The following is a 17789-nucleotide window of genomic DNA, read 5'->3' as shown; positions in this document are numbered from 1 at the left end:
AATTGGTTCACAGTTGTTGTTGTTTTTTCCACAAATTGTGCTTGCAAATTGTATAATATCCAAGGTAAACATTTCTAGTAATTGTGCAGTTAATTGTTCTCATACTGTATTTTCAGATTTGGAATATATTCTCTACCCAAATGTGTCACTAATAAAGCATAATAAAGTTATTTAAAGAGAAGCCTTATATTGACCTTTTAAGATTTTGTTTACATCTATCCTTGTATATATATATATATATATATATATATATATATATATATATATATATGTGTGTGTGTAAAAAAAAAAAAAAAAAGTATAATATATGTACTTTTTTGTTTAAAAAAAGAAAAAAAAAAACGTAATTATGAGAAGTGCCCTTTATTTCACTTGAGCCCCTGCCCCTCAAAATGTCTGTGCACGTCCCTAATTGTTCTCATACTGTATTTTCAGATTTGGAATATATTCTCTACCCAAATATGTCACTAATAAAGCATAATAAAATTATTTAAAGAGAAGGCTTATATTGACCTTTTAAGATTTTGTTTACATCTATCCTTGTATATATATATATATATATATCCCCCCTCCCCATGATTCAACTGGTAAACAACTGCCACTAGTGAATGCAACTTTAACAGTTCAAGTTAAAGTGGATTTTGAAGACGAGCCAACCGATGAAGCAAGAGGGGAGGGAGGAGAGAATGATGACAGAAAAGTGAGCCCTGGCCGCAGAGACAGAGAAACTACAGACATCTTTGAAGTTTCAAAGCAAGACACACTGAACTATGGGGGAAGTCAAGACAGCAACCTAAGCATGAAACATCTGACCAGGGTAACCTCAGACCCCACCCTCTCCAATCCTTATCATCATGCAAGCAAAGCCCTACAAGAATTTTAAGAGAGACTGAAGAAGGAGATGGAATCTGACACTCAGCAATCCGAACCTGAACAGGATGAAATAGAAAGAGACATACTCATCACCAAAGAACAAATCCAAAAAGAGACTGAATCCATGCGAAAGGCCTTGGAGAAAAGCATGCAAAGAGAACTTCGGAGACTTCAGGACTACACAAGAAACAGACCCCACTCAGCCATATTTACATTTAATCGATTAACAATTGCATGGATTTGCATGCCTTCCCAAAAAAAAAAAAAAGTTGTTAAGCTAATAGATATATATAAACATGAAAAATGCAGTTACCATTTACCACAGAGTAAAAAAATGGTGTCCTGGAAGGCTTTTTTCACACTGTTACCCCGGCACTTCATGTTGAAAGAAGCCATTAGTCTGTTGGTGAATAGCCTGAGAATACATCCAGAAAATAGAAACAAAATCGAATGGGTAGGTCCACGCGAAAATTCTAAAAATGTTCCTTTACTTGCATTAATAATAAACTTGATAACTTACTTACTTGCTACTTAATAATAAACTTACTTAATAATAAACCTTTGCTTCCGGCCAACATTCACACATTCATGAGTTCATGTTTGACTTACACGTCAGCACGTTCTGAAGCGTGATATAAGCGAATTGTGAAACTTACAGGAATGCTGCTCATCTGTGCTTCCGCATCACTTCTCATGTGAGCTTCAGAATGCACTTGTGTCGCTTCACGACGATATCATTAACCCATGTGTGACCATTGGCTGTGTGACCACTGGCTGGAAGTGAGTGTTTATAACACTCCTATGGAAACATGATCATATATTTTAATTATCATTTAAATCTGACTACTTTTCAAATTGTATTTCATAAACCAACATAATAAAATTGTTATAATATAATTAAAATGACCTTGTTTTAACAGCGCTTTATATAGATATAACTCTCAGGCCCCGGAGCCTCATCAATAGGGCACGCATGCGCTGAACACCTCTGGAGTAAACTAACCCTGGAACAGAAGCTGCTCCTGAGCTGCTATGGCTACTGACATACCCTGAAAGTTCCCTCTGTTTGTGGAAACCAGAGTTGAGGTTATCCGCTTACTGACCCTTAAACACACCCGGGTCTGTCACACAGCCTGCTTTCTGGAATAACCCCCTGGTTGTCTCCTTCTTGTCTTACCCTCTGGATTTGTTTGTTTGTTTGGACTGATTTTCTGACCTCTGACCTTTTGCCTGTTTTAATGGACTATGACTTTGGATTGTCTCTCAATAAACTGCATTTGGTTCGTCAGTCGTTATGCTCAGTGCTGTCCGCAACCAAATCACAACACACACACTGCCGTTCAAAAGTCTGGATCGGTAAGATTTTTAATGTTTTTAAAAGAAGTCTCTTCTGCTCACCAAGGCTGCATTTATTTGATTAAAAAAAAAATGACAATGACAATTTAAAATTACTTTTTTTTATTTTAACATATTTAAAAATGTATATTTTTCCTGTGATCAAAGCTGAATTTCAGCATCATTACTCCAGTCTTCAGTGTCACATAATAAGGCTTCAGAAATCATTCTAATATGCTGATTTGATGCTCAAAAAATTCTTTATTATTATTATTACCAATGTTGTAAACAGTTGTGTACAATTTTAGCAATTTTCAGGATTCTTTGATGAATAGAAAGTTACACTTTACCATATATTCACGTAGAAAAGAAATTTTCTTTATTGGAATAATATTTCACAATATTACTGTTATTTTTTTATTTTGAATCAAATAAATGCAGCAGAAGAGACTTCTTTTTAAAACCTTAAAAATATTACTGATCCAAAAATTTGGACTGGTAATGTATAATGTATGTATTGCTTTGAAATCATCATTTGTCTCCACAACTGCATAATTACACCAGTTGTCTGTAATATGATGGTGCACATAAAAACAACTCAGACTTAATACATGAATCCATGAAGTACAGCAGATATTAATCTAACTAGCCATAAGAAATACTTCATATATTAATATACAAGATTGTAAGCACTTACCATTGTCATGTGACCCGATCACATAATTTTCAAACTGTTGTGTAAAGTCATTAAAAATATTACAAGAAGCAAGATGGGTATTTTTTACGTAATTTTGTTGTTACCATTACAATGCCACGAAGCGGAACACACTGTCAGGCGGCACAAGAAGCCATTGTTTGAGTGCTGATTTGAGTTCTCATGTGTTTTTAAATCATCAAGCACGTCCCATCCTTATTGTTCATTTATCCGCTTCTTAATCTCTCTTAAGTTTCAATTACTTTAAGCAATTCGCTCACAATGTTTACAAATACATTAAGCTCACACATGTACAGAGACACACACACACACTAGGGGGGACAATGCACTAATCTCCTGATTTGATATTATCACGATACTTGGGTGCCGATACAATATGTATTGCAATTTTTAAGAATTGCGATTTGCGATTTTTTTTCTATCAAAAGCTGATTTACTCTTTTCTTTAGAAGAAGAGAACATACATACAATCAATCATTGCTGTTCATTTGATTTGTTTACATACCTGTATGGTTGTATTGTTATTACATGCACATTGCTTTACTTTTGTTGTTTTTATGTGTGCATTTGATGTACTGTTCATTAAAACCTGCACTAGGAAAACTTATACCTCTAACTCTCAGGGCTCTATGTTAATGTTAATTAAATTTTTATGCTTAAAAAAGTGCATATAGCTGCTAATTGTATTTGTTGTTTGTTGATTTTCAAATATAAAACTTGTTGAAATGTTTTCAGTGTGCATATACTTTTTTTTAACATTTCCATCTCTTTTTATCAAAACTGTGATGATATTGATAATCGTGATAACTTTGGTCACTAAAATTGTGATATGAAATTTTCATACCGTCCCATCCCTACACTGTAGACATCGTCAGGTGTCCCATTAGCCCAACCCTAATGGATATTACGACACTCCTAGATAACGACAAATTTGGACCTCTGTTGGACCAAAAGTGGCTAACTTCTGTCAACCTCGTCTATTAGCAATGACAAAACTAAAGCAATTTAATTTTAATCAATATTGATTCTGGAATTTAAAAAATATATATTTTAAAATCGTGAACCAAAAAATTGCGAAAGTTTGGTATGGTCGATTTTTTTTCTCCCAGTCCTAACACACACAAGTTCCTTAAAATGTTTACAGATACATTAACTAACACACACACACACACACACACACACACACACACACACACACACACGTTGGGTTTCCATGTTTTATGGGAATTTTCCATAGAAATAATGATTTTTATACTGTACAAACTGTACATTGAATCCCCTAATCCTAACTGATGTAACTTAACAACTTTTTTAATTAATATTTATATATATTTCCTATTGACAGCATTATGTTATTTATTTTTAAGTGTTGTGTTTATCTCTGGATATAGGCTTAATGTGTGTCATTGTTCTCTACAGGTTGTGTAAGTGTGGTGTCACAGATGAAGGTTGTGCTGCTCTGGCTTCAGCTCTGAGATCAAACCCCTCACACCTGAGATATCTGAGTCTGTCTGGGAATAAACTAGGAGACTCAGGAGTGAAGCTGCTCTCTGCTGTACTGGCGAATCCTCACTGTAAACTGGAGGAACTGGGGTAAGATCATCTCCACCATAAAGACTGAATAAGAATTAATATGTACAGTAGATAGTGTATACAATATATCTTTGGTCTAAACCCCATCCGGTGGTTCAGCGACAGATTCCAGCTTGAGCCGTCAGATCTTGAGGCGGTAGAAGGCAGCGGTGAGGAGTCTCCCTGAAGAGGAACATTCTCATTTGGTGTAAATAAACTTGCCTTGTAATGCTTGTGCAAACAGACCCTTGTAAAAGCATGAGCATTTCTTCAAAATGTGTGTGTGCAGCTGAAAAGAGGGAAGTGGTGTGTGTTTCACCTGAACCAGGACTGTCACCATATCAGCGGAGCGGGTATAAATACGGAAGTGGATGCACGCACTAGTTGCTTTATGCTGAGGAGCCGTGAGAACTCGGTCAGCAGTGGTCCATCTATAGTGGCAAAGGGACTAAGTCCTTCGTTCCCTTTTAGTTGAGAATGTCAGACGTAGTTGACGTCAACTGAATGGGATCTTTAACCCTGGAAAACGCCACTAGAGCTGCCACCTTCCAGTGCCTGGGTAAAAGCCTCAAGTCGCCCCGCAACTCTGAGGCGGAAAAGTGCGAGTCTTAGGCCAGGGAAGTCGACTGCTGTTCCACAGGACCACTGGGAAAGCCTACCCTGACAAGGAAGGAAGGGACGCTGCGGAAACCACATCCTGCCGAAGGGAGGTAACGTGGGGAATACACATATGTACTGGCCAGACGACCAGGCAGTACAACATATAGAATGTCACTGGGATGACTCCAGCCTATAACAGGGGGGAGTTTAATCAACCAACAGTGACGGCAGAGGAAGCTCTGCCGAGGGAAGACACGGGAGCACCGTAGGGAGCCGTATCGTGAAATAATACACATATGGGATCACAACATATGGACCCAGCCTAACACAGGTTCCACCTGTCCATACGAGTGATAGGCCTTGCTTCAGACGCTCTGCCACATCTGAGGCCGAAGGGTATGGAGGAACTCGACAGGGTTCAGTTTAAGAGGGAACTCAACTGGAGCAAAATCGCACACAAATCCAGTCCATAGGAGGGGAATGTCGCAGCAAGTCGACACTTCGAACTGTGCTAACAGTGAACAGCTTCATGTGAAGGGAGCCCCCGGGGGGTAACAGTTCGACACATGCTAGTTCTCTAGCAAATGTGTATAGGTGTCGCCCAGCCCCCAACTCTATTCAACATCTGTTCAGTGAGGCACTGTATGCCAATGCCTAGGAGGAAGAGTACTCTCACTTAGGAGGAGCTCACCGCCCAGGTGGCACAAAGGCAACCACTTTGAGGTGGGCCTACCTCTGCTTGGAAACAGCCTTCCCTTCTGCTGTCCCATTACAGATAGAGCTGGTCTAATGTCTAGACTTTGCACTCTGATCACGTATGGCTGCACTGAGGCAGACGGACAGAGAAAGCCAGGGCTGGGTCTGACTCCTCCAGGGCAGCGCTTGTAGGCTCACCACCTGGTCCGTAGGAGAGGTAGAAACCTTGGGCTCACATTCAGACCGGGGTCTCAACTTGTGAGAGTTAGCTGGCCCGAATTCCAGGCACACCTTGTTGACCGAAAGCTAGAAATTTCCTACCCTCTAGTGGAGACCATGCGAGCAGAAGAACTGTTTCTTAAAAAAACTGAATTTTTTAACTCACTGCCTGCGATGGCTAAGGGGCGGTCTCTGCAGTGCAGTAGCACCAGAGAAAAAGACCCAAGAGGGTAAGGAGGGGACGCAAGGCGGATATATCTCCTTGCTCACCTCAGGGACCTGACGATCAAATCGCACTCCACTTGGATTTGAATCCACTGCCTCATGATGTGCACCAATGTAGAAGCCACAACATTTTTAGGTGGAGGGGACAGCCCTCACTCCAACCACAAGCAGTTTTTAAATGGAGCACTGAAGTGATCTTCGGGATCTCCTCAGGGAGAGAAGACTCGGTTCAACGAACAGGTTCGACTTCTATTAGAGGAGCAAACGTCTTTCTAGAGGTTGCTCACAGAAGCGATGGTATCTACTGCATTACACTTCTTGCGGTAGACCAGAACCTCCATGTCCCGTTCTTACTAGAACCAGACCTGGAACTTTCCAAGGTCTAGACGCAGGTGCCATCGTGCCCCATCCCTGAGAATGTGTCAGAGAAAGGTGTCAGGAAGGCTGTCGAGAGGAGGTTGGTTGGGCCAATGAGGAGCAACTTAAAGTCAAGTCATCTTCATTTATATAGCGCTTTTAACAATGTAGATTGTCTCAAAGCAGCTTTACAGAGATAAGCGTATAATTTAAGGTAACAGAGATTGTTTCGGCTTTACAGCAGAGTTAAGTTATTTCCATCTAAAGTCAGTTTTAATTGATTTGGTTCCGTCGCAATGATCATTTGTTATTAAATTAGGGGCCGCTAAGACGACACCATTCTCTCTACACAGACTTTAAACGCGAACCTGTGAGAAACGCTGATGGCGGTCACATGCGCATTTAGAATGGGTTCTATCGTTATGTGCGTAAGAATATACGCAGGTTTGGAATTCCCTACAAGCCAAGCCTAAAAGCCAAACTTAAAGGGGACCTATTATGCAAAATTCACTTTTGCATGCTGTTTGGACATAAATGTGTGTTGGCAGTGTGTGTACACAACCACCATATAGTCATAAAAATCCACTCACTCCTTTTTTATTAATCCCCATAAAGCATGAGCAGTGTCTCCCAACGACCTGTTTTCAGAATGCGGCTTTAGTGACGTCACTAAAGCCACAGCACCGCCCACGAGTGTTGACAGACGCTGCTGTTTTAACATAGACCCTCCCTGATCGAGTTCACAGTGAGTTGTACACATTGCTGCACGGACGAGAATGTCTCCCAAGCGTTGTAGGTGTTGTTTGGCTGGATATATTAATCCACATAGCTCTCTCTATTTACTCCCGAAATCTGAGGCAGCCACTGAAGACGAGGTGGAATTATTTTGTTTTCAAAGAAAATGCTCCCTCAACTCTACCGAAATTCGTTTTTGTACGCACTTCTTATACTGTTTATTCAGCTCTTGCGGTGATTTTCTGGAGTAAAACTGATGCTTCATCTTTTGTCTGATGACCAATAAAGTTTATTAAACTCATCAGTATATTTGTGATCATCATTCGGACCTGGTCCGAAACAGCAGAATTGTAGGCTATTAATAGTGGATACATACAAGCAGACGACAAATACGTTATAACCGTAATTAAACTAAACTATACCTGTTCCATCTCCATACAGCACTCTGACTCTGTAGGCATTATTGTCCAACTCCGGGTTGTAATGAACACTGTTACTGAGAGTTTCTGATATTATCATCATTCCGTGAGATGAAATTCTGAGCGCGAGCTCATGAAGCTCCGTCCCCTGTGCCGTCCAGCAGCAGATCATTTGCATTTAAAGGGCACACACTAAAACAGCGTGTTTTTCTGAGCACCAAAAAATGACAATTTAAACATGCTGTAAAAATTGTTTGTTGGGTATTTTGAGCTAAAACTTCACATACACACTCTGGGGACATCCGAGACTTATTTTACATCTTGTGAAAAGGGGCATAATGGGTCCCCTTTAACAAAACCTGTTCCATCTCTTCGTGATTTTAGCACCATAGTGCAAGAAGGCTCACTGGGGAACGCATTTCTGCGGGCCCAGGGACAGCTGTGGCCAGAGTCTTTGTCGAGGGATACTCAGACAAGAGAAGAAACAACTGGCGTAGGATGAGTGCGGAGGGGCAACAGACGTGGCTGTGCAGCCCCGAAGTGGTCCGAAACAGCTGGCCAGCTGGGTATGGAGTCTCCACTGTATCTGGACCGGAGGCTGTCATGAGGCTTGTGAGCGGCACGATTGAGCAGGCCAGAAAAATAGGTGGAATGAAGCGACCTTAGAAGCTTCTGACTCCGAGGAGGTGGCGGACGAGTTGCTACATGCAAGTGGAGCACATTTCGACGGTCGCAATGTTGTCAGAACAGTACAAGCTCGCTGAGCAGCAGTGTCTCGAAGCAAGGGACTGTAAGCAACTCGAGGCAATGAATGCCAATGCAGTCAGAGGGCGCCCAGAGCTCTGTTACTGCATGCCCTGTATACGTGGCCCCTTAGCTAACATTTGGAGGACACTTGTTCCAGGAGCCACTAGCCCGGGGAAACAAAGGTCTGCTTATGGGCTGAGGGTTTGGCGACAGGCCAGGGTGTTTGTTTTCTTACACAGAGCGTGTTGCTCTGCCACGGCTACCTCAGGACTCGGTCGTGAAGCCAGTGCTGAAGCAGTCTCCATATGAGGAAGCCGTGTGGCTGCGTCTTCCATATGCCCCAGGAGCCTCTGAAAGTTTCAGTGGAAGCCTTTCTCACTTCTGAATAGCACTGAGCTGGCACACCTCACTTGAGAGATGCGCTAGACCGAGACCACCTTCATACTAGAAAAGAGATACTCGGCATTTGGGAGAGATTACTCTTTCCCAGTTGACCTGAAGACCCAACTGGCTATGGAGCACTCGAAGGGTGGGACCGTGTACTGATACTTCATATCTTCGAACACAGTAAGCCTGTGGAGCGGAATGATAGAGATCTGAAGTACACGTCTTTCAGGTCGAGGTGGTTCGTTCCACACGAGCCCTACCATCTCGGCGGCCTTTTTCAGCATAGCTGACATCTCTGGATCCGGCTCGGGCATCGCTGGTCTCCCAGAGGGAGGCAACATAGCCGAGTCGTCATCTCCAGAGCCCAGCTCCCCTTCCAATGCTGCGACATACGTCCTGTCCTCTGGAGGGGCACCGAAAGAGACTGCTGGTCGGTCCACTGCAGAGGGACCAGCAGACTCATCGGAGGCCTTCACCGGCTGTGGCGTGAGAGAGGAGGGAGGGAACCACGGGGCTTTGCCGGGTGAATTACCCCTCACCGTAATACTCAGGTCACCTAATCCAGACGGCATTCGAGGCTTCCTCTGGGAAGGTAACCCAGAGGCAACACTGGAGCGGGGTCTGGGGATGGGGACTGCACCTTCGCGAACGAAGGCGAGTCTCGTCCTCAACGCCGAGATGGTCATATAGGGCGATGCAAATCACGCACACACAAAATTTCATTTGCTCATGCTCGCATGCTCGAAGACAATTGGCTCCCTACCGAGATCCCATTCAGTCGACATCGACTACGTCTGATGTTCTTGACTGAAAGGGAACAATATATCTGTAATGCTGAGGCTGAGGCAGAGGGATCCATTTGCAAGACTTTAATAACACAGGTAGGAAAAACAGGCAGGCAGACTTATACAGAGAACAGCAGTAGTAAGAGGGACAATCCAATACTCAAAGTCAGATACAGGCAGGGGTCGAGGCAGGCAGCAAAGGTTCACAGAGTCCAGAGTACAGGCAGGGATCAAGGGTCAGAATAACACGGTAAATAAGAGTATGCTTGGAAATGTCCGCTGAGCAAAACAAGACTTCGCACAGAGCAAGGGCAAACACAGTCCATATAAAGGGAGAGATAATAATGAACAGGTGATGGTGATAATGATGATAATGATGATAATGAAGGAGGGATGCTGGGAAGTGTAGTTTTAATATTCAGGAGAGAGGGAGCGAATGAAACCAGAGGGTGGCGTAAATGAGCGTTCCGTGACAATATCACCATATCCATGGAAATCTTAAAAAATAACAATATTATTCTATTAGTTAATATTAACTATTAGTCAAATTCATCTTTGTTTTGTTTATTTTGTGTTATTTTTGAAAAAGAAGAATCCCTCCATCACATACAAAAGGAACAATTACACTTAATGCGACCGGTTTGAAGTAATAGTACCACTTAATCACAAGTATACAGTAACACAGCGGTAATAACACATTTTCAAATTATTAGTTTATAGTTAATGAATAGAATATAATAGTACACTCACCTAAAGGATTATTAGGAACACCTGTTCAATTTCTCATTAATGCAATTATCTAATCAACCAATCACATGGCAGTTGCTTCAATGCATTTAGGGGTGTGGTCCTGGTCAAGACAATCTCCTGAACTCCAAACTGAATGTCAGAATGGGAAAGAAAGGCGATTTAAGCAATTTTGAGCATGGCATGGTTGTTGGTGCCAGACGGGCCGGTCTGAGTATTTCACAATCTGCTCAGTTACTGGGATTTTCACGCACAACCATTTCTAGGGTTTACAAAGAATGGTGTGAAAAGGGAAAAACATCCAGTATGCGGCAGTCCTGTGGGTGAATATGCCTTGTTGATGCTAGAGGTCAGAGGAGAATGGGCCGACTGATTCAACCTGATAGAAGAGCAACTTTGACTGAAATAACCACTCGTTACAACCGAGGTATGCAGCAAAGCATTTGTCAAGTCAAGTCAAGTCATCTTCATTTATATAGCGCTTTTAACAATGTAGATTGTTCCAAAGCAGCTTTACAGAGATAAGCGTATAATTTAAGGTAACAGAGATTTGTTTCGGCTTTACAGCAGAGTTAAGTTATTTCCATCTAAAGTTAGTTTTGATTGATTTGCTTTCGTCACAATGATCATTTGTTATTAAATTAGGGGCCGCTAAGATGACACCGTTCTCTCTACACAGACTTTAAACGCGAAGATGTGAGAAACGCTGATGGCGTTCACATGCGCATTTAGAATGGGTTCTATAGTTATGTGCGTTTGAATATTTGCACAACCGTTTGCACAACCTTGAGGTGGATGGGCTACAACAGCAGAAGACCCCACCGGGTACCACTCATCTCCACTACAAATAGGAAAAAGAGGCTACAATTTGCACGAGCTCACCAAAATTGGACAGTTGGAGACTGGAAAAAGGTTGCCTGGTCTGATGAGTCTCGATTTCTGTTGAGACATTCAGATGGTAGAGTCAGAATTTGGCTTAAACAGAATGAGAACATGGATCCATCATGCCTTCTTACCATTGTGCAGACTGGTGGTGGTGGTGTAATGGTGTGGGGGATGTTTTCTTGGCACACTTTAGGCCCCTTAGTGCCAATTGGGCATCGTTTAAATGCCACAGCCTACCTGAGCATTGTTTCTGACCATGTCCATCCCTTTATGACCACCATGTGCCCATCCTCTGATGGCTACTTCCAGCAGGATAATGCACCATGTCACAAAGCTTGAATCATTTCATATTGATTTCTTGAACATGACAATGAGTTCACTGTACTAAAATGGCCCCCACAGTCACCAGATCTCAACCCAATAGAGCATCTTTGTGATGTGGTGGAACGGGAGCTTCGTGCCCAGTATGTGCATCCCACAAATCTCCATCAACTGCAAGATTCTATCCTATCAATATGTGCTAACATTTCTAAAGAATCCTTTCAGCACCTTGTTGAATCAATGCCACGTAGAATTAAGGCAGTTCTGAAGGCGAAAGGGGGTCAAACACAGTATTAGTATGGTGTTCCTAATAATCCTTTAGGTGAGTGTATATAAGCTCTAGTTAATATATTAAGAGACACTGTTAGCAATTCCTAAGAAAGTGTTTGCAGTTGAGTTAAACCATTCAGATTGTACAGTAGTGTGTTTAAAAATTTGCTCATCACCCACACAGGGAACCTGAGCAGCAATGAGGTCCACAAGTCTATCATGTCTGGCAATATATAGTCCTTTAAGTGATGAACAACTGTTCATGATGTGGGCTACTGACTCCAGGTGTTGAGGGGGGCATGCAGCATGCAGAAGGGCGAATGGGTGGAAGGAAACCACACTAATAAGTTGTATTTTGTAGGAAGAACACGCAGACGTGCTTTTACGCAGAACGTTAAGATCTCCTCACTGATGGTGGCATTGCTGTAGATGATGTGTGATACAGAGTGGTCTGCGCAGGGCAGTTTTGCCAACTTTCCCTGGAGTTTCAGACTGGACCAGTGCTCCATATTTTGGGCTCTTTGAATAGACATGAGAGTCTGCCTTAATGTTCTAGGCTGGAGCAGGAGAACAGTGTTGTTATGGTGCAGTCTGGCTTCCACGATGACAGATGGATCCTCTACGACTGCATCAGAGACCTTTACAGGTTGGCAGTGAGAGGTCCACTTCAGGTCAGTGCCTGTCCTCCAGCATATGTCGTTTAAGTCTGGCCAGTCTGATGTCACACCAAATCCCTGTGCCGGTCCATCCAGTCTTTCTTTTAAAGCCCAGGAAGCTATCTTCCCCGCCGCATGCCTGCAGCACCTTCTGTTTTTCAAAATCCAGCAATAAGGATGCCCTGGCCATCTGCCTCACGCTGGCATCATCACAGTTCAGCATGTTGGTGAGGTGAGACTGTCTTGTGGCTGTGTACTCCCACATGCAGTGTACAACTCCAAGCCCCTGTCCTGTCTTTTCTGAAAGATAAAACATCTTGTGGAATGTGCATTTAGACAAAACCATGTCCTAACCACGCTTACGGTTTTGCTGTCCATTTTGCGCATACTTTTTGCAGAATATGGACATTTGCTGTCTCTTATTGCTTGCACTTTTAGAGTAACAGGAAGAGGTGATACGTCAATGAGGTCCAGTCTGGTCATAAACTGATGTGCCATGTCAGTCACTTGCAGACTCCACTCTCCAGCGATGTTAAACTTATGACCCAGATAGTTGTAGGTTTCATGTCTAATGTACACTCTGAGTGGTTGGTCTAAGATGGTAAAGGAGGGGGGTTGGTCTGCCCTGGATCTATACCAACGGTTGCCACCACTCCTCCTCTCATAGAAAACTGCACATTTACTGTGCTTTACTTGTAGGCCAGACCATATCAGGAATCTGTCAGTGCATGACAACATGTTTTTAATCACGCCTTCATCTCGGGATGCGACGACCACATCATCAGCATAGCCCTGGACTGGGTTCGGTGACAGGACGTGGGGCGGGGCATGTGCACAGAGCCATTATCACACATAATCATCGAGTGGCAAAGTCCTTAAAATCCGCACTACATACTTGATTAACGGTAGTCCAAGTTGTCCTCCTCCGTTTTGTGGAAAATATTTCGGTTTTGAAGAAGGCCCCATTAAGAACTGTACACAACTTTGACCACTTCCTGAAATCTCCAGTGAGTACAAAGTTTTGTTTTTCTTGTAAACGCTTTGTATCCAGGCCTTTCGTGATACTGGAAATGTATCACCCCTCATTTTCTGTCAGCAATCGTTCATAATCCGTGAACTCGGTAGGTAGAATGTTGCAGGCCGACGGCAGATGTTCTGGGGTAGAATCCAGGACTTGCCGGCGGTGTTTGTAAATTTTATAGCTCTGTATCGCCTGCTTAAAGGCTAGTTTGATGGATGTAATCAAACACATAACAAGGAGTTCTGTGCGTAAAATCATGTCAGAAGATTCTTTACATTTACATGCTGTTTGCGTGGCCCACAGGAAGCACACACACACACACACACACACACACACACACACACACGCACATTGGGTTTCCATGTTTTATGGGGACTTTACATACAAATAATGATTTTTATACTGTACAAACTCTATAATCAATCCCCTAATCCTAATTTATGTAATTTCACAATATGAACTAATGAGTATTTGTATATATTTCATATTGACAGCATTACGTTGTTATTTTATTTGGTTTAAGTGTCATTTTTATCTCTAAATATAGGCTTAATGTGTGTCATTGTTCTCTACAGGTTGTATATGTGCTGTGTCACAGATGAAGGTTGTGCTGCTCTGGCTTCATCTCTGAGATCAAACCCCTCACACCTGAGAACACTGAATCTGTCTGAGAATAAACTAGGAGACTCAGGAGTGAAGCTGCTGAAGAATCTGAAGGATGATCCACATTATAAACTGGAGAGACTATGGTAAGAATAGTTTTTAACAATTTTAATAATCATATTTTCATTTAAGTTCAAATGGCTGATTTACTTACTAGAAATATAAGTCAATTTACCAGGTTCAGTAACACCACGTGTGTGTGTGTGTGTGTGTGTGTGTGTGTGTGTGTGTGTGTGTGTGTGTGTGTGTGTGTGTGTGTGTGTGTGTGTGTGTGTGAATATTTTGTCTGAGATCATCAGATAATGAGTCTTAAATTCAGCTTCAGTTTCTGTAGGTCTCTGAACTTTAAAGAGCACCTATTATGGCATTTAAAATGTTCCTAATATTGTTTTAGAAGTCCCCAACAACAGTTTTGCATGCATGCAATGACAAAAAAGACTTTAGTTTTCTTATAATATGCATTAGCCCGAGGCATAAACATAACATTTTTACAAAAAAAAAAAAAAAAAAAATGCAGTTACGAGGTATTACTCTATTCTTTAAGACAACTCCGAAACCAACAACAAACACTTGACATATCTCAATACAATTGTCACTGAAGACCTAGAAGCTAAACGGTGCTTACACAACAAACCAAATAATTATCAAGCATGCTACATAAAACATAAAAGCAACAATTATTAATAACACTTACAGGTTGTGATACGGAGGAGGAAGCTGATGCAAATACACTTAGAACTGAACCTTCCTTCAATATCAGCCGGCTCGCGAATCCAAGTTTGATTGCATTTAAGTTGGTAAAGCAATCGTCTTCAAAATGGCGCGAACAAAGCACAAGGCTCGGACTATACTTCTGTGGTATAGTTGCATATTGTAGCCACTTAGTCTTCAAATGCTTTAGAACACAGCGTCTCGTCGCCGTGATGTATTCAAGTTTTTCCTGGCCTTGGAGCGCAGTAAGTGGGCGTATCGTATTCAAATAACTTGACAAGTTGACGTCATCTAGTCAGAGAAAAAGCTTCGGTCTTCTAACGATTCATAAAAATGACTCAGAGTCGACTCTTACTTTTGAAAGACAATAACTTTATATACGGTGCACTTTCATATTTCAAACTTTGCAGGATGTTTTTGTTCACTTAGATCTATGTTACACACTACATGAAAGGTAAATTTCAAAATTCCATAATAGGTGCCCTTTAAACTGTGTTTAATTGATTGATTGATTGATTGATTGAACTTTATTGACCAGTCTGTTTTCACGGAGCGGAAATTTTTCTTTGACACTGTAACATACATTCACTGCTTAAAAAACACATCACACATCAACAGCACAAATACAAAGAATTATATAGTTAAACACTGTTAGAAAGAAAAATTAAAAATATTAACAGCCGTTCTATTGTTTCAATTAAAACACTGTACAATTTAAGATAATCACTGCCATTGGAGGAAAAGATCTTTTATAGACATTTTTTCTAGCCAAGGGAATTTTTAGTCTATGTCCAGATGGGAGCAATTCAAAAGCAGAGTGAAGAGGGTGTGTGTTATCTTTAAAAATCGCAATTGCCATTTTTCCCATAAAATGATCGAACAAGCACTGAAGTGGCTGTTGTTTTTGTCTAGTAATCTTATTTTCTTGATTAATTATTTGGGAGAGTTTGTTCTTTTGTTTTAATGTTAGATTGCCGTACCATGAAACAATATTATATGTGAGAATACTCTCAATCATTGATCGATATAACATAGTTAGGGTCTGGTGACTAATATTGAAGCTTCTCAGTTTCCTGAGGAGACCCAGGTGTTGTCGTGCTTTTTTATGAATGTACTCCACATTACTTTCAAAATTAAGTTTCTCATCTATAATTGTACCCAAGTATTTAAAATTCGAGACCTGCTCTACAGTTTTTTCCTTTATGACAACTGGTTTATATTCAGATGCGGTATCTACTCTTCTCGATTGATTTCTCAAACATAGCTCTTTTGTCTTTTCAATATTAAGATGTAAAAAACTACTCTCAAACCAACAGATAATACTGTCAATGTACCCCAGTATCTAAAACCAAGCAATCCGACATAACATTATTAACACAAACTCGCTGAGGGCGACCTTTTAAAAACTCCTTAATCCCTGAAATCATCCAACTACTAGCACCTAACTCATAGAGGCGCTTTAAAAGAAGATGAGGTTGGACAGTATTAAAAGCGGATGAGAAATCCATGAAGAGTATTCGAACATAGGAATTTGAGTTATCTAGATGATTTTGAACCTTGTTTAAAAGAGTGAGAGAGGCATCCACAGTGCTCCTATTAGCCCGTTAGGCAAATTGCAGGGGGTCTATGCATGTCTCGATTTGGGATAACAGTTCCTTACATACTATGCGCTCCATACATTTACACAGAATAGATGTGAGTGCGATTGGGCGAAAGTCTTTGAGAGATTTTGCATTAGGTATTTTCGGCACCGAGATGACAATGGAATTCTTCCAGGCTAATGGTACGAAACCATTGTCCAGGAAGATTTGAAATAACCTTATACACACATGTCCAAGTTGTGCTGCACATTCTTTCAAGACTTTCCCCTTCAGGCCATCTGGGCCAGATGCCTTATGCGGTTTAATTTTATGAAGCACTGTGACAACCTCCCTCTCCTGTATAATCATAGGCTGTGATTGAGTCATGGTCATCATTAATTCATTACTAACAGACAAATCATCATTAAAATCATTATCAAATCGTGAATAAAAAATATTAATATTATTTGCAAGACAATGAGGGTCTTCATGTTGTTGAACTCTTTTCTTTTGTCTACCCATCATTGTATTCAAACCCTTCAATGCGTCTCTTACATTCCCTGTTTTCAATTTCTCTTCAACATTCTCTTTATATTTATTCTGTGCATCTTTTATCTTACATTTTACTGCTTTGTTTAACTCTTTTACTTTCTGCTGATCATTCTGCAAGAATGCAATTTTCTTCATGTTTAGGCAATGTTTTAAATCTTTGTTAATCCACGGCTTATTGTTTGGATAGACTCTGATATTCTTTGTTTGAACCACTGAATTTACACAGAAATTAACATAACAGGTTATTGTATCATTCAACAATTCATAATTTCAACAGTCATCATCGTTAAAAAATAAGTCCCATTCAGTGCACTCAAAACAGCCTCTTAGCTTTTCTATTTCGTCTCCGGACCACGTTTGAACCTGCTGAATGGCAGGCTTGATCCTCTTTAAAAGCTGCCTGTATTTTGGTAACAGATGAATAACGTTGTGATCCGAACGTCCCAGAGGTGGATATAGCTTTGGCACATATGCACCTTCCACGTTACCAGAGTATTTGTCCAGAGTCTTAACCAGTCTTGTCGGACAGGTTACATATTGCTCAAGATTTGGCAACAGCGTAGATACATTGCATTTATTAAAATCTCCAAGCAAGAAGACTGGGTCATCGGCAGAATTGCAAAGCGCTCTGTTGTAACTAGCAGCTATGCATTCGGTAGCAAGTGCAAAGTTTGTTCCAGGAACATCGACTAAAATAATTATTATTTGTCTGAATTCA

The 17789-nt window shown here is 41.1% G+C and overlaps 1 protein-coding gene across 1 annotated transcript in view; it reads left to right on the top strand.

The window, feature by feature from the left end:
• The window catches only part of LOC308704532 (uncharacterized protein), a gene marked incomplete at both ends in the record, with an annotated part of 100013 nt that extends 83116 nt beyond the window's left edge, over window positions 1-16897 (top strand). Inside the window, 2 exons of the mRNA XM_081388902.1 lie at window positions 14141-14314; window positions 16891-16897. Of these exons, the coding sequence (XP_081245028.1) occupies window positions 14141-14314; window positions 16891-16897 (181 nt within the window). The remainder of the gene's footprint in view (window positions 1-14140; window positions 14315-16890) is intronic.
• Window positions 16898-17789: the final 892 nt, after the last annotated feature.

Source organism: Scardinius erythrophthalmus (assembly GCF_964197995.2).
Source record: "Scardinius erythrophthalmus genome assembly, chromosome: 16".
Classification (NCBI taxonomy): Eukaryota; Metazoa; Chordata; class Actinopteri; order Cypriniformes; family Leuciscidae; genus Scardinius; species Scardinius erythrophthalmus.
Note: the sequence above shows the minus strand (reverse complement) of the source record. Positions and strands in the feature narration are given on the sequence as shown.